The sequence below is a fragment of the Schistocerca nitens genome, chromosome 3 (assembly GCF_023898315.1).
Source record: "Schistocerca nitens isolate TAMUIC-IGC-003100 chromosome 3, iqSchNite1.1, whole genome shotgun sequence".
Classification (NCBI taxonomy): Eukaryota; Metazoa; Arthropoda; class Insecta; order Orthoptera; family Acrididae; genus Schistocerca; species Schistocerca nitens.
The window spans coordinates 711,057,051-711,082,839 of NC_064616.1; the positions used below are offsets into that span (position 1 = coordinate 711,057,051).

The following is a 25,789-nucleotide window of genomic DNA, read 5'->3' on the forward strand; positions in this document are numbered from 1 at the left end:
AGTGTTCAGTGCTGCAAATTTTCACCTGGTATACCTTAGACTTGATAAACCCCTATGCAAAAAAGTCTAAGGGTGTCACGTCAGGAGAGCGGGGTGCCCACATCTGTGGAGAGGCACGACCAATCCATCTGCCGGGAAATGCTTGATTCAGATAATGCCGAACAATGAGGGCAAAATGGGGTGGTTCACCATCCTGTTGAAAAACAACAGTATCCATAATCCCATCAGATATCAACTGGGGCTCCAAAAACTGTTCCAACCTATCTAGGTATGTGGTTCCAGTAACGGTTTGTTCTGCGTTGCTGTCTCCTGTTGCCACTCCTGCAGCACACTTGGTTGTTTGTCTGCCCAGATCCTGCAGTTGTGTCTGTTCACATGTCCACAGGTATGAAATGTTACTTCATCACTGAAAAAGACATTTTGCATCAAATTATCATTTTCCACAGCTTGTAGCAGGTCATGACACATAGCTTGTCTGGCTGCCTAGTCCTCCGCTTCAAGCTTATGTACAACCTGGATATGGTATGCACATTTGTGCAGCTTGTAATGAAGAACTCTCCATACAGTGGTTTGAGGAATACCAAGCTCCCTACTAAGTCTCCTGGTAGATGTGGAAGGGCTACATGTGATCGCATCCTGCACACTTTGCCTGTCCTAACAAACACAAAAGACACTGTTACACTCATCAATTTAAATACTTTGTCAAACCTGAGTAACTTCATGAACACAACAAATGCAGCGCAATACTAAACTGGAAATTGGGTATGGGTCTAGTCTTATTTTGTCAGATTTTTCTACACAACACAAATTCAATTAAATTTCACTTGCATAAATATTCACACTTTTCTAAAGCAACGAAGTAACTGTATTCATTGATAATGTTATTCAGGGTAACTTTACCTTCAGTGAGAATAAAACACTAATTGGGTGCTCATAAACTGATATTACACTTTTTGGCACACAATGTGCACAAAACTCAACATACATTACAAGAGCAGTGAGAATATTCATTAATCCAGTAACTTTATGTATTTTTAACACTTTCAATGGGGGGCCCTTAATCTTGACCACTGTTGTAAAGCAGACTAACACACTTTCATGAATAATTTAAAAAATGCCAATAACAGATTTCACAGTAAACATGTTCACCAGGTATTGCATTGCAAACTAATAACATTTACTTTAAAGTTAACCTCAAAATAAATTGTTGTCTCTTAGTTATCATCATAGTTGTTTACTTTTGAAACCAGAAGTTAAGCAAGTAATTTTAAAAGTCCACAAGACTTTAAAATGAATTAGTTCAATCACTGGAAGGCTTTCACAAAAGTGACACTTACTTCCTCCTCAGCTTTACCAAAATCCGTAGTAATTTTTGATAGCCTTTTTCACTCAGTTTCAAACAAAATTCATCAAATAATTGTCTTTCTTTTGATTATCATTTCTCACAATCTGGACACTCGGAAATCGTTGTTCAAATGGAGAGAATCCTAAGAGGTATTATGATGAGGAACAAATCAGTGTAGGTACATAAATTTTGGTATGAGTTACCTTGTATTTGCACATACTAAATGTGTTGATCCATCACTTTACAAACTGTTTCCTCCTCTCTGTTACAGTGATTGCGCAATATTGATGGCGAATATATTATGGTAGGTGGACTTGCCGTTGGAATTGAAATGCTCTGTTATTTTCTTCATGGTGACGATCATCAGATTTTGTAATACTTTCAGGCCACAGAGCATTCTATTAAATCCATTCATCCACCTGAAGCTTTGGTGTAATAAATCCAAGCACTAAAAGCCTCACTTGGCATCTACGCAATGCACCTTCCAATCACTAGCTGCCAACTGTCCGGTAGCTAGCCTCAGGCTATCTCTAATGTGTACCTTTTCACTTGCACCAACCGCAATTTGCACACGCTAAATATCTTCCGTTTTAGAGGGGAACCACTCCATCTTGAACCATAACATGAACCAAGAGCCCTAAGTGTGGATCAGCAATTACAAAGTAGCAAGTAAACATTTTTAAACAAACATTGCATTTACCCATATTAACAAATCAGTGCAAAATTATTTAACCAAAATCATCCATTTGTAAATACAACCAAAGCAATTAGTCAGTAAAGAGAAAACATAGATATCAAGGAGCACACATTGAAAAAAATACATTTTATGCAAAGCATAATTAATTAGAAGGAAAAAATTACATAATATCTTACTATGGTGTTACAATTGTTCAAATACATTTTGAATATTAGGATTATATTTTCACAGAACCAAATACTAAATTACTGGTTCATACAGTAATACAGTTCTAACCTTTCGTATATATGATGAAGTGGTTGCCAATCGTGGTGGCGAGCATGTGCAGGCCAGGTGGTCTTTCCATTGGCAATAATAAGCTCTATTTACTTCTTCTTGGTGTTGTTAATATCATTTTTAGAGCTTTTCCCAAATCGAGAACACCATTTTACATCCGCATATTAAATGTGAGGCCATTCCACTTGTAATACTGTAAGCCACACTTGGCACCTGCACTGTTTACTCGCCAGTTACTTGCTGCTGACTGACTACTGAGCTCTCTCACTTGCCACCCAGACTGAGCGCCACATCCACCTGTTCTTAGTGCACCAACTCACTTCCATTGCAGAGGGGAACTACTTTGGGTTTCTCTTTATACAATACAAAGTCCCTATGCTTCGCTCTTGTGTAGTTTGCAACAGTTCTTCCTCAAGTTTTTCGAATTGGTGCTTTGTTTTCACTTATATTCTCATGGTACAAGTATCGTACCTCTTGAGAATCTCTTTCATGATGTGTTTTTGCAGCACACTGTCTTCAACAATTTGTTGTGCTGTACCAGCTGTTTGGTGTATAATGGCATTAACCTGTTTGGTTATCTTTGCAATTCCATTGTGGATATCGTCACTTAATACTTTGTTGTCATCACATAATGTTTTGACATCATCACATAATGTTTTAATTTCACACTGAGTGTTATCATGCAGTGTTTATATTTCAGTCTGGGTGTCATCCTGCAATGTCTGCACATCCACTTGGACCTTGTCAATATCTGTTCTTAATTGCATGTGACCTATTGTTAAATTTTTGATCACATCTTGGGATTCTTTCGCCTATTCCTCAATGTGACGTAATTGTTCTTTGGCCTCTATGTTTTGTTTTTCTATTTCACGCAGTTGTATCATTTTTTCTGCATTCTGCTCCCATATCTGTCTCTTTATCTCTGTATTTTGTGTTGTTATGCTACGTGTTAATTTGCTGGAGTATTTCCGACAAATTAACGGGTCCTACTACCTATTCTTCGAGGGCGCTTCGTTCTATGTTCTCTCTCTCGTGTCTTTCCGCGACTGACTGCAGTGAACCATATGGTGACACATTTCTGCTTGTATTGCCTGTACTCTGTTGTGAAGGTGGTCTTATTACATATACTATGGATTCTATGTATTGAAGCCATTCCCCATCTTCCTACACCTCTGTGCAGTATGTTGATCGCCACTTTTGGTGCCTTGTTGTATGTTATCGTCATGATATGCCCCCTTGTCTGTTTCTTGTGGCATGATGTCATCTGTTCTGCCCTGTGGTTCCCATATGTTATCTTGCTGGATGTATACTTCTATTCTGTAAAGGTCTCGATCTGTCATTGCTAATCTCTCTGATTCCTGTCTCTGCAATTTTAACTGACACATTCTACATCAAGTAATCATGCGAAGATATGACCTTACTTGTTTCATAAAATTATTACCTTCACCCTTTATCTACTGTTCCTAGTTTCCCTGACACGATAACAAGACTGTACGACCGTCACTTACCAGTTGGGACAGAACCAACGTATCAGCACTGTCAGCCACCTGTACGCTTGCAAAAAAAAACTTAAAGCTAACAATTGTGTTACAACTATACTATGGGGATACTGCATATGTCTCTCAGTGCATTGCATGTGTGTGTCTCCCTACTGAATTGTCATAAGCCGCTGATATTTACCATTACTTGATACAACACCAAAATATTTATTATGTAAAAAAATTTTTAAGAGGGTGTTTTTCTGGCCTACTAATTACATATGGTCAACAACCTTACCATGGTATTTTAACATCCTGATAGGGTCACCATTATCTAACGTGTGAGACTGGTTCTGATCTTCCTTCCTACCAAAATTGTGCAAGGACGCTCTGTGAGTGTATTGAGGAATAAGTGTTGAACCCACAGCCTGCAAGTCAGGAAGATACCATATCACACATGCAGTGGTCAGAAGAATGCAGTAGTATGGGCAGTGATATAATCAGACAATGATATCAATGTTAGTTCCACTACACTTCCTGTAAAATAAAATCAGACAATGATCTCAATGTCGGTTCCACTAAACTCCCTGTAAAAGAAATGTTAACACTAACAGAACTTAATGTATTGGTTCAAGGCATCACTACTTGTTAGCAAAGAGTAATTTAAAAATTTTTTTATTTTTTTATTTTTGAGATTTATTTTTAGTCTCAGTATGACATTATGACATAGCAGTCACAATTATAATACATACAGGATGGTAAAAAACTTACATGCTGTGTATTCCCAAACTGTTAATATCAATTCCTAGATCCAGAATTCTTTAATAGTAAGCTGGTCATTAATCATATCTGGGGTTGGTAAAATACAAACAAATTAAATACAATTGGGGCTAGAACCATCAGTTGAAATAAATGCACAGTTAAAATAACCAGATTAATGGATGGGGGTCAGTAAAGAGCAATCAGAAAGTAGTACACAATTCAGTAACTTCAGAGTATAAAGCACTCTACAGTGGCTGATCAATTCTTTTTGTTAAATTGTATATCTCACGTTTCTGCTTCAGTTAAGCCCTACAGTCGTTGGTGTATGAAAGATTTGTTGAAATGTCCTGGATGAATAACTGACCTTTTCCATCTATCGAGTTGGCAGAATGGAGTGTAGCATGGTGGCCATCCAAGTCACCCCGGGTTGTGGCACCTAATTAGACACATGCAAATCATTGGGAGATGCACAAGGTGGTTTGTGGCTCTGTGTGCCCTTGGGCATTGAATTTAAACATCGCCACAGTGGCAATGCAGAGTTATTCTCTAGGTACTCCTCGTCATTCGATTGCTGGATGTCATTTGCCAGCGGACAAGGATGTTTTGGCATCCGGCATGGCAGAAACGACAGGTGTCATCAGGAAATGGATGCATGTTTTCCAAACATCATGACAAATTATGGCACAAAACTAGGTACTCCTCGTCATTCATTTGCGGGATGTTATTTACCAGCGGACAAGGATGTTTTGGTATCCCGCATGACAGAAACGACAGTTCTCACCAGGAAATGGAATGCATGTTGTCCAAACATCATGACAAATTAACACGCAAAACTCTACGGAACCGACATGCGTGAAAAGTCAGGCAGGGCTTGTGAGCACTGGCCGACGAGTAAAGGTACATTCACAGACTGGTGTTCTTCAGGTATTGTAAGGTGGACACCACTAGTTCCCATGTTCACCAATATGGATACTCAAATGTACTTAAATGACACCTGTCACAGTTGTCCCGCATAAACAGGATATTGTAGGTTATGCCTGCTTCTCTTGTGAAACCGTCATCTGGACAAGAATATTATCCATTATGGTGGTTCCCATAATAACTATGTTCTTCTGATGAAGACCTAAATGCGAAACACACACAACGGTGTCTCGACTGTGGATATATCCAGGTTCGTGGCAATCAACAGCCATCAAGAATACTCTAACACTTTGAGAATAAATATAACTTAATTACAAAATAACCACTGGTAATACAGAACAATATATCTCATGTCAGTTCTACTCAAACAAGAGTCCAAACACTGTCCAAAGAACTTCTTCTCTCAGCTGGTGCTGGTTGCCATGTGTATGTCAATAAGCTTGCCTTTTGATTCTAAATCTGTGCTATTATTTGGCTGTTCATTTGAAAACCATGAAATACAGCCTCCGGTATCAGTAGGACCTTTGGCCGTAGGGCTAGGTTCTGGCCCGTCCGACCAGTTAGCCTTCTAGTTTGTGATAAATAATGCACAACGATATCTCCAGTGTTGAGATGACAAGATCTTTATTCGTTCATTCTGCAATTCATCCAGGACATCATTTAGACGCAGTGTACGTCAAGGCAAGACTCGCTTGAAAACGAGTAAGTGTGTTGTTGACTGGTTACTAAAGAACTAAGTATGAAAAAGGTACTTAAGAATTAACATGGAGAAAACAAGAAAATTGAAAATTTATATATTAAGAATAAATGGCACAGAGTAACAGACACAACACTGCACTGCTGACAGCCGGCGCGGAACTAATTTATCCCTGTAAAAATAAAATACTTGTGTTGTGAAACAAAGGTGATGCACTCATGAATCGAACAGCACTGCACTGCATATTGTGGTCACTACAACAGCCCCCCAGCGCCATCCAGGAAGTGCGCCAGGAAGTGTACGTGCCAACCAGACCTCATAATGTTCTGGTCCCCTGGAGCTGTGGTGTGCTGGTCCCATGGTGCTGACGTCCTGGTCAGTGGTGGTGCCGGACTAAGTGCTGGGCAGAGCTGTGTTCACAGAGTTTCAGTGGGGGGTGGCTCATTGAAGATGTAGGCTGCTTTGACCCTGTCAGTTGTAAGAGTGGCTCATTTTCCATTCACAAGAATATCGTTGGTGCGATCTTCCATATTGATGATTCGATGTAGCCTGGTGTAAGGTGCCTGGAGGGACGGTTTGACGCCATCAGTTCATAACATAACGTGAGTGCACCTCCTGATTTCTTTGTGTGCAAAGGTGGCAACAGTTCCATGCGTAGATGGTTGCAAAGGACAGATTTTTCTTACATGATCACAAAGGCAACTGACGAAGGTAGATGGGCCTATATCAGGCTATGGATTCATGTCTACAAATTCGCCAGGCAGTTGTAATGACTCTCCATACACTAGTTCTGCCGAGTAACTGTCTAGATCTGGCTTGTATGAGTTTTGTAAGCGAAGCAGGACAATCAGGAGAGCTTCCGTCCACCCGGCATTGTGGCACATGCGGTACGGTGCTAATGCTCTATCATGCCATTACTGGCTGGGTGGTAGCTGGTTGTGTTGTGGTGGCTCATCTGACAGAACACTGTTAGCTTTGTGAACAAATCAGATTCAAATTGTTTACCATGATCTGTGGTGATATGCAAAGGACAGCCAAATCGTGACACCCAGTTTCATATGAAGGCATATGCCAAGGTTTCTGCCGAGACATTGTCCACTGGGGTGGCTTCTGGGCAACGCGTGAATCGGTCGATCATTGTCAGCAAATATCAATGGCCGTTTGAAGGTGGAAATGGTCCCATGATGTCGATGTGTACATGCGTGGAATGGGTGGTGGTTTCAGGAAAGTTTCCGATAGGTGCGTGCACGTGCCAGCTGACCTTACTGCGCTGACACTGTATACATCGGGTCCACTCACGGCAGTCTTTCTTCATGCCTGGCCACATGAAGCAATCTGAGATTAGTCATATTGTAGTTTGGGCTCCAGGATGGCCCAGGTTATGCAAAGAAGTAAACATGTTTCTCCTGAATCTCGTCGGTAAAAACGGTTGTGGTTTGGCTGTGGACACGTCACAGTACAACTTGATGCCTTTGCCAGGAACATTGACTAACTGCAGGTCTGTAAGCTGTGCTTCTGATAGTTCCGTGTAGTCTATGGTGCAGACGCGGCTGACACAGGAGAGACAATCCGCTACTACATTCTTAATCCTGGATATATGCTGGATGTTCGTACTGAACTGCGCAATATGCAGTAATTGGTTGTGCTGCCTTGGTGAACAGTTGATATTGTTCTGTCAAAAGGCATGTGTCAGTGGCCTATGATCTGTGGATGTGGTGAACTGACATGCCTCCCGCTCAGGACGGAAGTATTTGATTGCCTCACATATCGCTAAGAGTTCTCGGTCATAGGTGGTCCACGTGCATTGAGACTATGACAATTTCTTCGAAGAGAAGGCTAGAGGTTGCCATGTGTCATTGTTGTATTGTTGCAACACTGCACCCACAGCTGTCCGGCTTGCATCTACAACCAACGCTAACAGTGCACTTGGCTCAGGATGTGCCAACAATGCAGCATCTGCTATTGCTTGTTTAGCCCATTCAAACGCAGCTGTCATGCGGTCTGTCCACTGTATTGTTGTGTTCCCTTTGCATTTCGGAACTGACAGCACAGCCGTTAATGGTTCCTGTATATCCGCTGCGTGAGGTAAATGTTTGCGGTAAAAATTCCACATCCCCAAAAATCATCGCAGCTCCTTAACGGTGGATGGCCGTGAAATCTGTAGGATGGCTTCCACTTTGTCAGGTAATGGTAGTGAGCCAGACAGAGAGATTTGGTGGCCAAGGAAATCTACTTATGGTTGACCAAAAATACATTTTGCTCTGTTGAGAATGATGCTGTATTAATCTAGCTGTTTAAAAACTTGTATAAGATGCTGGTGATGTTCTGGCGATACTGAAAATACCAATATGTCATCAAGGTAGCCAAAACAGAATGGCAGACCTTGCAACAATGGGTTGATAAATCTATGCCATGTAGGCACAGAATTTCTGAGGTCGAAAGTCATGAATTTACTTTCAAACGGGCTGAATGGCATAATTATGACAATCTTCGGGATGTCTTCTTCGACGAAGATATCTGCGTGTATGCCTTGACACGGTCCAACACGCTGCACAGGCGGGCACCGCTCAACACACAGTTATAATCGCGGAGCAACAGAACTGGGTGACGATCAGGCACTGTACGGGCGTTAAGTGCTCTATAGTCCCCGCACAGACGCCACAAACCACACTTCTTAGGCGTGAGATGTTATGGCAATGACCAAGGGTTACTGGATGGTCGCATGATACCCTCTCAAATCATACTATCAAACTCAGCCTTTGCAATAGCTAGCCGATCCGGGACTAACCATCAAGGTCTAGAGGATAATGGCGGCCTCTCGGTGGTCTTTATATAGTGCACTGTGCTATGCTTCGCTTCCTTAGGCATACCTGGAGGTTTTGTCAGCGCTGGAAAATCCTGAAGTAAGGCGACGTACTTGCTGTCTACTGCTTCAGTCAGCTTGGCGGATTGGATGGTTGTGTGATGCCGGAATCCTGCAGCTGTCAGTCGAGTGGTTTGGTCGACCGGCCATGAGTTGGCGATATCAGGCAGAAGGTTGTAATGTGCCAGGAAGTCCGCTTGTGTTATCGGCTCGGCAATGTCTGCAATCATGAAATCTCGCGTGAACACCCAGGTAGGCCTAAATCTAGTTCGCGGCCTACACCTGTGTAACATCGTTCGTGGGAAAATACACAGATCAGAAACAGTGTCAATCAAATATTTCTTGCCTGTGTGCCGGTCACTCACTCACAGACACTGTGACGCAGACTGGCAATCGAATGAAGCGTCTATACTCAATCGCCGCTGGCATTTGGGTATGTGCAGGGTTTGGAACAGTGACGAGCTTGATCACCAAATCTTCTGTGATACCAGCATATCCCTGCTGTGTTTCAGTCACAGGTGCAGATGAGGCAGTTGATGATCTGCTTCATGATTGCTTCCAGTATCTTAGTCAGTCCCAGTCACTGATGGTGTTACACTGAGACATCAGTTGGCTAATCTGTTGCATCAACGTATCAACCTTTGCTGCAGACGATTGTAGTCTGCACGCGAAACTGTGGCTGACATGGTCGTGCATTGCACAGTTGTTACATTAATAGGCGCAGTTGAGACAGCATCCTGTACCTTGTCTGCTAGCTCCGCCACTGTGTTTAAGGGCATTTCTAACTGTGAGGCTATTATTGCTTTGATGGCAGGCGGCAACTGACTGCTCCAGATGGTTCTCAGCAGGCTGTCAGGCACAGTACCAGTATTGATCTTACTTTGTAGGTGCTGTAAGTACTGTGACTGTTGATGATCTCTGATGTCGTCCTGCGTCAGCACTTGGCGGAAGCATTCTTCTTATGAAGCTGATACTCTGCCACTAAGTTCTGAGCCGGTCATAGGTACTGTAATCACGTCTTGCACTTCAGCCATATACTGATGATTGAGCTGGTTCATGACCAGTGCAAACTTGGTAGCATCGGTAGTTATTCCAGAGTAAAAGAAATTAGCTACAACTTGCACAAACCATAGTGCTGGATTGTGATGCCAAAAGGGTGGTAGTCAAACGGCGAGTCTGGACACAGCAGGGTCAGACGCGGTTGTATTTTCCGTCATCTTACAGTATGACTTTATTATGTGCATTAGGCAGATGATAAATCATGTCGGGGTCACCAGTTTGGCCATAGGGCTAGGTTCTGGCCCGTCTGACCGGTTAGCTTCTTTATTCGTTTGTTATGCAGTTAATACTGGACGTCTTTTAGACGCAGTGTACATAAAGGCAACACTCGCGGGAAAATGAATAAGAGCCTTCATGACTGGTTACTGAAGAGCTGAGTATAAAAAAGGTACTTACAAATAAACATGGAGAATACAAAACATGGAAACACTATATACTAAGAACAAACAGCATGGAGTAACGGACACAACACAATGCTCCTGGCAGCCGCCCCATAACTAATTTATCCCCAGAAAAATAAAATACTTGCGGTTTTACACACAGGTGATGAACTCATGAATCGAACTGCACTGCACTGCACATGTGGTTGGTACAGACCCATTCCCTGTTATTTACCAATGTTAATACTGAACAATACACCTGCATCACTACTACTCGAACAAGAGTCCAAAAACAAACTGTCTCAAAGAATTTCTACAACTCCCTGGTTGATCATCTCTTCTCAGGTGGTGCTGGTTGCCACAGAGTGCGCTCCACCCCCACCCCCCCCCACCCCCCCCCACCCCTCCCCCCCCCTCCCCCCCCCCCTCTTCCATCTGCCGTCAGAGCACAGGTTCTAGGAGATGGAAGGGGTCACATTGATGTTGGCCTCCAAGGGATGCAATTTTACGTGACCAACCATGTTGTGGTCAGTTATTAAGAAGGACATGGCTAGGCTGTTTCTTGTGGAGCCGATGATAACAGGTATGATGCCTCCCAATATGACTTTCTCGTAGCCATGGAGATTAATGATGGCAGTGTCCTGCACGAGAGCACAGGGTTGCTTTAGTTACTATGTGCACTGGCACAGCGGTGTTGGCGTGTCCATTGCCCTCAATCCTGGCATTGATGTTGATGTCGTCGCCATTCAGCAGAATCTGAAATGATCATGGGAGAGTTACATATGGTGCTGCACCACCATCGGAGCCTTCTCTGTGCTTAGTGAAAACTAAGACAGTTGCCGTGCAGGTAGAATGGTCAGGTGCTCTGTACGATGATGGCAGATGTTGATACTAAACGTTGTGTCTGGCACACGCAATGGTTCAGAGGCTGCATGGTGTCCTGTTGAACTGCCACCATTTGGAGCTTCTCACAGCACTGCTTGTGTAAGAAGTATACCTGGTGGACTGTTATCATTTAACCTTCAGACATGCTTGACCCTGTTTACTGAAATAGTCTGGTGTTCACTATTCAATATGAGGTCCACTGTGGTATTGGAGCTGACCAGGACGTGATGTGAATCAGACTAAGGCAGCTGCAGAGCTGATTCTCCTGTTCACTGTCAATGAATGTTTGGGGAGTTTAGTGTGTTCGGGGAAAGAGGCATGCACAGTTTGGCAATACAGCATTTAACCTCTTTGATCAGTGATGGGAGTTCAGGTGAAGATGAGCTCGGCTGGAAGTGCAAGTTATTCCTCTAAAGTACTTCTGCCGGAGAAGTTTTCAGGTCATCTGTATGTGCTACACATATTCCTAGTAGTATACAGGGCAATGCTAAAGTCCATGCCTCCTTGTGGTTCATGGGTGTTGTCTTGAATGTACGGTGCCATAGTTTTACGAGACCTTTACTCTGTGGGTGGTATTTGTGGGTGGTTTGGAATTTAGCCACACCGCATAAGGAATACAGTTTTTCAGACAGTTGGGGCTTGAACTGCCAACCTTGGTCAGTTGTGACTGAAGATGGGCAACCAAATATTGTGACCCACATATTAATAAAAGGTGTAGCTATGGAATTGGCAGTGATATCTCAAAGGGTCTAACATGGATGAGACTGGTTCTGGTCTACCTTCCTACCAAAGTTGCGCAAGGACACTCTGTGAGTGTTTTGGGTAATTAGTGTTGAACCTACAGCCTGCAAGGTAGGAAGGTACCGTCCGTGTCATGCATACAGAAATCAGAAGAGTCTAGCAGTACTAGCAGTGATGTAATCAGACAATGATCTCAATGTCGGTTCCACTACACTCCCTATAAAAAAAACGTTAATGCTAACAAAACTTAGTGTACTGGGTCAGGGTGTCACTACTTGTTAATAAAGAGTAATTTAAAAGGGTGTTTTCATTGTTAAGGTTTATTTTTACTGTCAGTATGACTTCATGACATAGCAGTCATAATTGTGATACATACAGGATGGCAAAACACTTATGTGCTGGGTATTCCCAAACTGTTAATATCAATTTCTAAATCCAGAATTCTTTAATAGTAAGCTGGTCATTAACCATTTCTGGAGGTCCTCAGGATTCAAACAAATTAAATACAGTTGGGGCCAGAAACGTCAATTGAAATAAATGCACAATTAAAATAACCAAATAATTGATGTGGGTTGGTAAAGAGCTATAGAAAAGAGTGTAAACAATTGAAACAGTTCAATAACTTCAGAGTATAAAGCACTCTACAGTGGCTGATCAGTTCTTATCAGTAAATTGGATATCTCGTGTTTCTCCTTTAATTAAGCCCGACAGTCGTGAATATGTTTAAATACAGGGCATGGTTGAATGTACGGGAACAATAGGAGAGACGAGACAACCACAGTTCTGAGTGGAAATTGAATATCACCTCGTGGCGTGGCGCGTGTATTTACCTTTGGTCGGCAAATGCAGTAGCTCCCGTCGGTGTGCTGTGGACGTGAGAATCTGTTTTGAATCTTTTTCAGCTGTTAAATATCAGTCTGATACTGTTCTTACATCTTTGGTGAAGCCAAGACTCCTGGTTGTTCCCTATCTAAGTTAATTGGCATGGTACACGCTATTTGCCTGGAATAGTGCGTATGTTGTTGCCCTTGAATCACTTGCAAGTGTTAATTGTCAGTGGCCGGTGCAATTCTCCATACTAGGAGACTTTGCAGTTGAACTCCTTAAGAGTTAAGACAAGCCTGTGAACAGGTGTTCACATAATTACTCTTGCAATTGTCTCAGCACAGTGTTTGTGACCTTTCTCAGACACTTGACTATTTGCTGCAAGAGAAGGGAGAACAGCTTTTTTCCACATGGGTTTTAACGCAGGTAGCCACAGTCACCAATCTTCTGAGTTGGGTTTCTCCAGACATTTACCTGCCATCTCCAGCCATGTTCCTGCAGAAAGGCTTTCTGAATGGTCGTCATTAAAAGCTAGATTCATTGGGTGTCTTTCAGAGACAAGAGCCGTTTCTGCTGGCGGCCTGCGCAAAGGCTACAGCATCACATTGTGTCTGCTGGATCTTTCGCTGTCCAGGTTTCGGCCAAACATGGGACTATTGTTGCCGTTGTAAAATTTGGGAAATTTCTTGCGTGCAGTTCCTAGTCTGAGTGTTTGTGGTTTATATTCAATAGATGTCAGCTTGTTTATTCGATTTGCATATCAGTAAAATTCGTACATTTTCTTGTAACTATGTTGTGTGACATATTGATTTAACCAGAATTGTTTCGGGAATTCAATGGAAGGTGTGTTGTTTGTCTGACACGGTACAAGAGGCATGGCCTCTGCCCATCCTATACTATTTCTAATAGCCAGCATTATGTATCTGTAGCCAGAACTCGCAATCATTAATCTGCCAACACATTGTCTGCTCCTTTAATGTATCTGCAGTCCATGGTGTATTAACTAATGAGATCTCTGTGTCAATACTGACTGGGTGGCAGATCTGCTGTTGGGTTACAGTTTACATTTGTGAGGGGTTTTCAGTTGGTATATGTGGTGGCTTCTCTGCCTTTGATGACATCCCAGATGTACTTCATAGCCTCATACATCGGGAACTCCTGCTCGAATGCAGACCACAAACTGGATAGTTTCTTAGAAAAGAATCATAAAGGTTGTTTGGAATCACCCAGTTGTTGTAAAGCTGTCTGTGGTGACCACAAAATCACTCGCATCTGTGGTGATAGAGATTTGCAGATTTGGGATGGGGTGTAAGAACATAACGGCATTTGCTATTGGGACCTTGGACAGTTCAAAGGTTTGAATCGTGCTGTCCACCCACCAAACCAGGAATGAGTCAGATGTTTGTTTGTTTGCTGAGGCATCAGTTAATGGAGCCGGAATTAACGTGCCTTTTTATGGTTACCAGGAAACAATGCAATTCATTGAATGTTGCCGATTTGGCTAGGTTATGAATGACATTAGTCCAGTCAGATGGTGGCCAGATTTCGTCAGCTTCCACTATATGTCCCAGGAATGTCACTGAATCTTGTTGTAATTGAAATTTCTTGGAGCCGATTTCCACATGATTAGCCTTCACAGCTTGTAAGACTTGGTGGGGGTGTGACTAATGATCGTCTATCATGGCAGAAAAGATTAATATATCATCTAGATAGTACAAAGCAAAACAGCATCTTGTAAAGATAGAGTCAATGAACTGGTGCTATGTTTGGGTTGCTTTCTTGAGCCCATAAGACATGCAACAGAACTAGAAAAATCCAAAAGGGGTGATCAGTGCCATTTTAGGAAAGTCTCCCGGAAACATGTGTATCTGTAAGTATGCTTTAGGACAGTCGATGACACAAAAGACCCGTGCACCATTAAGAAGTTGTGCAAAGTCCTGTATATGTGGACTAGAATAATAGCAATGATGGTTCTAGTGTTAAGTCATGTGTAGTCGCCACACTGTCGATAAGAACTGTCTTTCTTGAGTACGAGGTGGATGTGGAACACCGAAGGGCGTATTGTTCTGTTATGGAAAAGTTCTTTCTTTGTAGTATAAAGTGGTATTTATTTTGTGGCATTTGCCTTTCCAATTTGGAGCTAGTTCACCACCTTGTAGGGGTGAGTGGGGAGGGGAGGGAGCTGTGCTACTGATGTAACAGCAATGTAGAATGTGCTGTCACTAACCCATGTCTCTGGGGTTGTCTTGTCTGAGATGTCCATAATAGAGAGCATTGAGTTATCTGTTGAAGGGGATGAAAGCAGTTAAAGTGTGCGGCAAGCTCAAAGCAGTTCCCTGAAGCAGTGTCAATTAGACATTGTGTCTCTGGATTAGGCAGAGAATGTCAACCTCAGTGCATTCCAACCCAAGGTTGGTGTGTGAAATGCCAGCTGTGCTGATGGACACACTTGCTCGGTAAGCACAGATGCGATAGTTGGGCATATGTTGCGAACAAAGTATGTGTGTTTTGGTTTGATGATGTATTAAGTTGGAAAGGTGGAAAATATACATCTGACATGAGCTAAATCTGCAGTTCAATTGCACCGTGGACCCTTTTATTTGTCTTGTTATCCACATATAAGGGCAGTTGTACTGGCAAGATATGGGCTGTGATGTAGGCCATGGGTATCACACTTGAGTTGGCTCTCATGTTGATTAAACATGAAAGATTTGTTGAAATATCTTGGATGAATAACCAACCTTTTCAAACTGTAGAGGTGATGGAATGGAACATAGCTTGGCTCCCACTTATGTCATCATGGGACGTGGCGCCTAATTCTACCGAATGTGCTGCGAAACAGACAGAATGGATACACTGTGAGAGATGTGTGGCTAGCACTGGTCATGCCATCTGAATTCGCCTGCTGGAAGGCCCTCAGGCATTTGGCTGTAGATTGGTCTGAAGTTAAGCCCGTTCCGCTAGTGGCTAGTGGAAGTTGTGGGCGCTACCCTCCAGGCCACTGAATGACGTGGGTGCCTGTGGTGTCCATTCTACCTCTGCTGCCTCTGTCAGCAACGAACAGAACTACCGTCCCAGTGTTGCCGCCTGTGCTGTGTCAATGAGACGGCAATGCTTTATCACTTGTAATACTTGGTTGGCCAGGTGAAGTAGATATGTCATATGGGACAAAAATTGTAATTGTAGTTCTTGAGAAAATTTCACTGGCCATAACATGACAGCACAATGTCTGGCACATATTCTGGAGTCACCACAATGTGTAAACGTCACCACAGCTGCAATGCACATCACTACTCTAGGTGCTCCCCGCAGAGTATTTGTTAGACGGCATTTGCTGGAGGACAGGAAAGGGGGTCAGTAATAATAACTTGAGCCATGTCGTGTTTGTGGGGCAATGGCAGTATCAACAGTAAGTCAGTGATTAAATCAGTGTTGTTGTGAATATGCCATGCCTCTTGAGGTATATAAATCTAGCGTCGTCATCAATGATGCGTTTTGGTGTCCCTTTGGCATCACCATTGGTCTTCCCTTCTTTACTTTTTATCCGTCAAAGCAATATGGCAAAGGCCATTTAATTTCTTGTTTCGGACCTATGTTTCTGTATTGTGTCTTTTGTAGCCCTTTCTCCATGTCCCTGTTTTTAGCTGTCTTCTCATATCTCAGTTGGGATTGATGTATTGTCATTTTTTAACTCTTCTCTGTCTTTGTTTCCTATAGTTTTGACTTGGGTGTGTATGACCCCAGTTGTTTTTGCGCCATAAAACAGAACAAACAATCAATCATCACTGATGCTGTGGATATGTAATAGGCTATCCACTACTATGAAACTCATTGTCCGATTTTCTTTTTGTATTGGAGGCAGCTTAGGGAAACAACCGTCCGGGCTGTGTTGAACAGTGACTGGTTGACCTAGTAGTCTCGGCTGCTGTGTACGAGGCAGTTTTGTGACCAGTACTTTTTGTATTAAATCTGTGCTATGGTGGGGATGATCATTTGAAAACCAGGAACTACAGCCCCTGGCATCAGTAGGAAGTGATTCCCTCTTATTCACATTTCCCTCTCTGGTGGAAAGAAATGGGTGGCTTCAAATAATAATTATTGCTGCAGCAGCACGTATTATTATTTTCAAGTTGGAGTCACTTCTAAGCTTCATTAATTTAGTTTGGATTTCAGCACTCTTTCAGCCTTTGTGTGCCAAACTCTTGTCGAGGGATTCCTTCCCTGTATTTACTATCCATGAGGATGGATTCCTGCACTTTTACGTACCTTCCTTTTCATTACATGAGCTTTGCCATGTTCTAACAACATCTGGTGGGGAGCATTTTGCATTACGTTCTGCTGTGGAGATCCATCCAAGGGTTGCCCATCAGTTTGTAAGGCGCTCTCCTGCAATAAAAACTTGTAATGTTAAAATTAAATGCTTAAATTACACTGTTTCCTAAAATGCTACAAAACCTATACTCGTGTCTTTTGTATTTTCCCCTTTCAACTGTGTACTCTTTTGCTGCACCTCATCACTGCTACTTGATACACCATAGCTGTTGTGACAAGAAAATCAGGATCAGCCACAGAGTCATCAGTCTTATCCAAACAGGAGGAATTAATAATTTTTACCCTCTTTCCAGTTGTCACAACTCCAGGTGCCCAACAACAAAGCTTCTCTAAGAACATATGGAGTGAACAAAACAAAGGATTGGTATTATATTTATATAGTAATGCACATTAAGTTTGTAATAAGCTTGCCTTCGAAAACTGTGCTGTTATTTGGCTGATTGTTTGAAAAAGAGGAACTATAGCTTCCGTCATCAGTGGGAAACGATTCTCTGTTATTTACACCATGTAAGTGTATGTGCCTACCATACTGCTACCCTAGACATTATGCTGCTACTTTCCCACTCCTGAAACAACTTCCAATAAACCACCAGGTTGGATTAAATCACAGCTTTGGCATTCTTCTAAGGCCCTGAACTGTTTCAAGTTTAGCTAATTCCAGAAAGGAATGCATTTCAGATGTGATTCTTATGTCTTTGTATTTAAATATATTAGATGATCGCCACACTTTTACTCTTGTTTATACTGACAGAAGAAACTGGTGAAACTGCCTCAGCTGCTCAGTGGTTTGCCTCTTCCTTCAGGAGATGCATATCACAGTATAATTTCCCAGTTGAGCTAGAAGCTTGTGCACCAGTGGGAGAAGGAATAGCAGGCAGTTGGGAAAGGGAGGTGGGGGTGCATACAGTGAAAGCAACAATCTTGTCATTGTGTTGTCATCCTGAATACGAGATCATGCAGGACATAGCACACCCACACAGGACTTACTACTCAAGTGGAAAGACTTGCCTGTTAGTAGCGTGAACATTTAACTACAGCACATTTCAGCAGAGTGCTTTTTATATTCTGAAAAGAGAACAGCAGTAAATACAAAGTTTAGCAGAAATAAACATGAAGAATTAGAATTACATATTATTAGTGTACATAGTTTAAGAGAACACTTCATGCCGTTGCAGGTCACAGAGTCCTAGAGAGCTTCTGTTTATGAAATGCAATTAAACCACAATATGCCCTATTCGCAGTTGTGCCAATTTACTTGCTCAACAAGAAAATTTGTGAGACAGACAGTATGAAGTTCTGGTCAAATGAATGTCACATTAGCGCTTTGAAACATGAATACTTAAAACTTTTTGAAATGTTGTAGTGTCATAAGAACATAACACTTGTTTTGGCAAGACTTCAGTGTCAACCATAATGGAAGAGTTCTGCCACAAAAGGCAGTTACAAGATGAGGAACAACTGTTTCTAAACAAAGTCAAACACAATCTGTCCATTGGCATTAACAAGATCTTAACATATCAAAGAGAAGAGTGTGTTATAGGTTGCATCTAGAGATCCATCCTGACAAGATTTGAATGGTGCAACAGTTATTGCCCAGAGATCTGTGGAGGTATGTAGAAAACTTTGAAGACAAAATTCTGGAAGGATAAACACTTAATCTTATTTTATCAACCTCTGCATGCTGCCTGATGACATGAGTTTTCATTTATAGAGTTATGTAAACAAACAAAACTTTAGATAATGACAACTTACCAGTTTGTATCAGCTTCAAGAATGATCACTTCATAGTGCAAAGCTACTGTATGGTGTGGAGGATCTGGACAGTGTATTCTGGCTCCTGTTATTTTGAGAATGGTGTAGACAACACTGTCACACTCATAGCAGGTCATTAGGTACGCAAATGAGCCACATGAGTATCTATATATAGTTGTTGCTGTCTGGTAGAGTGGTATAACTACTCACACACAATGTCAATAACAATCTTACATTGAACATTTCCAGACCACCTGGTTTCCGTTTGGATGTCACAGTTTTTCTCTCAATTATCTTTTACCACCATGAACTGTATGATGACCTTTCCTGTGGCCAGTTTATCCATTGAGGCAGCTACTGATGATGATGATGATGATGATGATGATATATTCTGGAGGTACTTTAAGATATTCACGACTATTGTATTTACCAGTTCTGCAACATGTTTACAAGCTACTACTTATGTGAATACGTAGATTACCAAATCAGTGACTTTCATGAACAAATTACTTAGTTTTAATTGTTGCCTCAGCTAAAGATTCAGGTTCTCAGATGTCATCTGAATGTAAATTTGTTTCCATATGTAATGAAGTGTGGTATAAATCATAATGATATAGTTATTATGTTGCTACTTTGGACTAATGGCCAATTTACTGTTGGAAGTGTTATTAATAACAACAGCAAAAGGGTTCCTCACAGTTTACCAGTTCTTTACTTGTGTAAATACACTAAGGTGACAAAAGTCATGCGATACCTCCCAATATTATGCTGGATCTCATTTTGCCTGATGTAGTGCAGCACCTCATTGTGACATGGACTCAACAAGTCTTTGGAAGTCCACTGCAGAAATACTGAGCCATGCTGCCTCTATAGCTACTCATAGATGCAAAAGTGTTGCCGCTACAGGATTTTGTTCATGAACTGACCCCTCTGTTATGTCCCATAAATGTTCAGTGGGTTGCAAAATCACTCGCTCAAATTGTCCAGAATGTTCTGACATGGTGCATTGCCATCCATAAAAATAAGAATCATTGTTTGGAAACAAGAAGTCCATGAAGGGCTGTAAATGGTCTCCATGTAGCCAAACATAATCATTTCCAGTCAATCATTGGTTCAGTTAGACCAGAGGACCCAGTCCATTCCACGTCAACACAGCCTACACCATTGTGGAGCCATCACCAGCTTGCACAGTGCCTTGTTGACAACTTGGGACCATGGCTTCGTGGGGTCTGCACCACACTTGAACACTACCATCAGCTCTTTACCAACTGAAATGAGGACTCATCTGACCAAGCCATCTAGAGTCCAACCTGTAAGGTCACAAGCCCAGGAGAGGCACTGCAGGCAGTGTCATTTTGTTAGCAAAGGCACTCACTTGGCCATCTGCTGCCATAGCCGATTAATGCCAAATTTTGTTGTACTGGCCTAGCGAATAAGTTTCTCGTATGTCCCATGTTGATTTCTGCTGTTATTTCATTCAGTGTTCTTTGTCCGTTAGCACTGGCAACTCTAAGCAAATGCCGCTGCTTTCGGTTGTTAAGAGAAGACTGTCAGCCACTGTGTTGTCTGTGGTGAGAGATAATGCCTGAAATTTGGTATTCTTGGCACACTCGTGACACTAGATCTCCGAATACTGAATCCTCTAATGAGTTCTGAAGTAAAATATCCCATACATCTAGCTCAAACTACCATTCCACATTCAAAGTCTATTAATTCCTGTCGTGTGGCTATAATCATGTCAGAAACATGTTCATATGAATCGCCTGAGCACAAATAACGCACTGCCAATGCACTGCCATTTTCTACCTTGTGTACATGATACTGCTGCCATCTGTGTATCTGCATACTGCTGTCCCATTATTTTTGTCACCTCAGTGTGGTTGTTATAATGGTTGAACCACGTTTGCACACACACACAGATTTTGAATGTAATTTCATTGTTATGCATTTTAGACAAGAGGATTTGTTTGCAGAAAATGAATCTGAATTTTTACTTTGTCATTTTTTTTCATGTTGTTGTTTTAATAAATTGATATTGCTTTAAGTATTACTTTGTGATAAAATTATTGTAAGAACCTAAATATTTTGATCTCTTGCTGCAACAGTGATGTTCATTAAAAGTGACTGAAATCATATTGTGCAGTACTTGCATATTTCTAGTTTGGTGCAATTAACTCATGGAAGCTGCCCCACAAAACTTATTATTATCTTGACCTGAATAGAATGTGATTCTGACTGTCAGTATATGATAGCAATTTTTATTTTAAAAAAAGTAATCCAAAATTAAAAACTAGGTTTGTATGCTGACATCAGTTTGAGTTAGTATATGTAAGGGTGTTCAGTATTAAAAGAAACAGGAAATTACAGGTTAAAAGTGTGTGTTATACTATAATTCAGAATTGTGGCAAGTATTTTTCAGCATTTTTGAAACATTGTCACTTTATCCATTCAATGTTATTTTTAAATCCACTACTTCCTGTTGAATCCACAATGATCAACTTCATTCAATAAATTCCATGTCAGTACTATTGTTACTTTACTTTCATTGGTAGTCTACCATCTGCAACAGACCACACACACACTTAGTGTAATAATTATTTGCAGATTGGTTGAATACACTATCTCTTTCAAAGTAAAATAAACATCTATTAACAATATATGACAGAAAAGGAGCACCTACTTCCCAGTTGCTGATACAAGAAATGGAATAGTGCAGATGCACACAAAGAAATTAAATAATTTGATTGTGTTCCAAACTTCTGCCCTATTCCAGTTAATCTTGTTTTGGCAGTTGGTAAGTAAACACCCTTCTTTCATAAATATTAATAGCACACATTATGTCTTTTGCAAATGTATGTCATTTTAATTTACATGTAAACTGAGATAAGTAGCTCTAATGAGCACTTTGTTCACAATTATAATTTAATCCTTGATGTGCTGCTTTTTTCATAATAAGACCTCATTTCTCATTTATTAATGACCTATAAGCCAAGGAAAATAATTTACAATAGGAAACAGATGTTATGTGAAGGAAATATTACTTTAATTATAATGAAGAAACATTCATTGTAGTATGGCTGTCATTGCAGTTAAGGCTCAAATTCAACTGTTAGTTTTTCTTTTTTTCAAAAAACATCTTAAGTTGAGTGGAATAATTTTGGGAATATGTACATGAAAGAAAATGTATTTAAAGTTATTTGCTTGCTGTTTGGAATCAGAGAGTAAGAGAAAGAAAAACAAATCATTTACTGTTGCAGATTTTATGAGGTAGTAATGCAAATTTACAGTATGACAACTGACACAAGATGCATGAAGGCGAAACGGGGGATGGAGTGATCAACAGAGAAAGGAAATTAAAGTGGAAGTTTATTATGTTGGACCCTATATGTTCGGCAGATATTATAGTAACTTCTAGAAGTATATGTAAATGTTTAATAGATAGGACCTCCTGCAGTCTCAGATTGTTCACTGAAAATGGTGTCTACAGGAGACACTCATGACTGAATGATTGCTAAGTCATGCAGAACTACTTAAACAGTATTTCCACTTAATATTCTGAATGACAGTTCAGTTTAAATGTGCATAACAGCAAGATAATATTCATAACAGAGAGAAAGAACAGAATAGCATCCTATTTCATAATTAGTCCTACACTTTGTGTGCATTGAAACTTTTAAGTTTCTAGGTGTGACACAATGAGTTGGTATGAAATGGAATAAGCTCATTAAATCAGTAATTGGGAACAGGAATGGAAGACAGATTTGAGAATTCTGGACAGAGTAGTCCTTACACTTCACAAATTGTTGTAGGAGTCTAGTGTGACATATTCTTAGAGTCCTACTGGATTTTTTTTTTTTTTTTTTTTTTTTTTTTGTCAGCCTGATGGAAGGTGTCAATGAAATTCAGAGGTGCACAGTTAGTATCTGAATAGATCAGTGTGGCCCACACAGAACTGCAACATAGTTGTTTGGGAACAAAAGTGGAAATGGTCGAAAAAAAAATGTGATACTGATCTCGAAAATGCTGTTACATTAATTTAGAGAACAGGTATTTGAAGCAGGTTCGCTGGCCACTGTGGCCAAGCGGTTCTAGGCGCTTCAGTCCAGAATCACGCTGCTGCTACAGTCACAGGTTCAAATCCTGCCTCAGGCATGGATGTGTGTGATGTCCTTAGGTTAGTTAGGTTTTAGTAGTTCTAAGTCTAGGGGACTGATGACCTCAGATGTTAAGTCCCATAGTTCTTAGCGCCATTTTGAAGCAGGCTCATGTACAGACAGTGAGAATAAACAGAAGATAGGCTGAACATAGGGGGGGGGGGGGGGGGGGAGCTCATCCAGGCAGTTGGGCAGTCATTGTGCCGGCACTCCATATGCAAATGGAAAAAGGACAGGTGGGGTTAAGAATGGTACAAGTCGCTCTCCACTGTTCACCGTACAGTGGGTTGTGGTGTGTGTGTATATATATGTAGTGAATGTTGTAGAAATCATGGTGTAAAGAAGTGAGGAACACTTGAGGTGAAGTGAAAGAAGTAAATTATTATTATTATAAGGTTCTTAGGTTTCTATCTGGATGAGCATAAAAAAGGTTTCTGCAGGAAGACGTCAGGCATAACACTCAATTAAATGTCCGACCATGTCTAAAAGCTCACCCAGCTGCAAACCATTCAAGTATATATTCGTTAAGCTTGCTGGAAAATACAAGTAGTTTAGAATTGCATTGTAATGCAGACCATTGTGATAGTTCAAACATAGGTTGTGTCGAAGTGAATAGTCAGAATGAGAACAAATGTGGATAAAAACCCTACTTCCTGAGAGGAGACACAAAGCGCTGCAATGAAGATGTGGGACTCTTTAAAGCTATGTGGCAGATGTGGATATCTGCCATTTGCAAGCAATGATCTACTATTTGAACCCTCTCTGAAGATTTTGTGAACAGACTTGCAGCTTGAACCTGTCACTAGTTGGGAAATTATCCAGAACTGATTACTGTTCCAACATGCAGTTTTAACATGTCACAAATGTTCAAATTGCGTGCTGTGGCTGGGTACAATGTGCATCAATATGCTTACTTTTTATGGACCCAGGGAGATGTAAACGGAGGAGAGTGACTAGCAAATTACTTTGATTACTAAATAATTACCAACAACTCTTTTTTAAATTATTCTGTGAAGTGTATTCCACATGTGCTTGTGAAAATAAATTATACATATCCATGCAGTGCAAAACAAGTGTAATTTTCCAGAAAGTACACTAATTTAGATACGTCCCACTTTTGCAGAAGATTTATTACATAAGCCAGCATGCAGTGTAATATGAGTGGAGGAGGAGGACGGGGGTGGGGGGGGGGAGGATAAGTTTACAGTGCCTCTATATCATTTAGTGCACTTGTTTGTTCCTGTATCTCCAGTGAAATATTTATCTGAGGGTAGTAATACTTGAAGACTTTTGGAATGAAAACAGAGTTTTCTGAGAGGCAGTGGAATACGAGCAATAAAATATCAATACAATGCTTACCTGCTTGCGATGAAGTAGCAAGTTGGGTGGTGAAAAATGGATATTAGAAACTAACACTGAGATTGTTTAGTTAGCATTTTTATGGGTGGACTTATGGGTAATAGAAATTAATGGGAACACACATGTGCTGAGTATTTAAAATGATCTGGTTTCATTTACTTTCTAAGCTCATAACCCAGAAACTCATAGATATGTTCCAAAGAGTAGAGGTCCATTGTTTTCTTTTTGTGTGTTTCAGTTCAGATTACGCATTTCATTTATTGTTTGTTCAGGTGTCAGGGCCAGTGATCACTTCCAGCCCTAGAAACTGAGACATCATGGGGCTTGAAAGCAGATAGTACACCACTATGGGAGACATAAATGTGTAACAGTTTCCACAATTTCTGATACTCTTCCAGAATACACCTCTTCTTCAATGTTGACTCACCTGCATTCATGTAGAATACTGTCTGAGGTATTCTAGTAACCAGTGTGTCAAGTACTAATGATTAACAGCAAGTAAAATTATTCAGTTTACTTACAAAGACTGCTTCAGCAGTGACCTGGGTGTTAGTGGGAATTCTGTTTGCAGTAAAATGAGTTTGGTTAAACTTGTTCAGTATGTCTCCTTAAAGCTAGTCAGTCAGAATACTTACTCTTGCTTCACCTTTATTCTGAATGAGTTTTTTTTTTCAATTGAAATGTGTTTGTATAAGTTAGTAATAGACATAAGAAAGTGGGCATCTATTCACTTGAGTAGTACATCCAACTAAAAACACCAAAAATGAGAAATTATCTAGGTGATATTTCTATGGTGCAGTAAACAGGTTCACTGTCAATACGTTGCAAAAAGTTGTAAAAGTAATCAGTAGATCATCATTAAGTGCTCTCTTTCATACAGTATTAGTAATAAAAATGGAAAGCAGACAAAATTTAAAAACACCAAGATACAATCATTTAATGGCCGAAAAAATTATTGTTTATGACAGTAAACAAACTCTATTAATGGTGAACTTATGCTAGCATGAAAGCTCTGTAAAATTACACCCAATGTTTAGTAACAAGTTAAACGTTGGAATAGAGTCATATATTTGTTATATGTGCCATTCTGATGATCACATTAAATAATAACTTATCTAACGGAACATTAATTTGCGTTCTGTTACAAACGTGATGAATTTGTAAAGTTAGTTATGAATCAGTGTAAGGTTTTCACAGTTCGCAAAAAGATACCCGAAGTGAATCTTTTTCTCTGTCGCGAAACACACAGCGGAAACAACAATG

The 25,789-nt window shown here is 40.8% G+C and overlaps 1 protein-coding gene across 1 annotated transcript; it reads right to left on the reverse strand.

Moving 5' to 3' along the window:
• Positions 1-4,126: 4,126 nt before the first annotated feature.
• LOC126249399 (uncharacterized) lies at positions 4,127-24,963 on the reverse strand. The gene is made up of 4 exons (XM_049951052.1): positions 24,954-24,963; positions 17,196-17,267; positions 9,047-9,259; positions 4,127-4,333 (listed from the first exon to the last, which is right to left on the reverse strand). Exons 1-4 carry the CDS (start codon positions 24,961-24,963, stop codon positions 4,263-4,265), a joined length of 366 nt encoding a protein of 121 aa, XP_049807009.1. The 3' UTR covers positions 4,127-4,262.
• Positions 24,964-25,789: the final 826 nt, after the last annotated feature.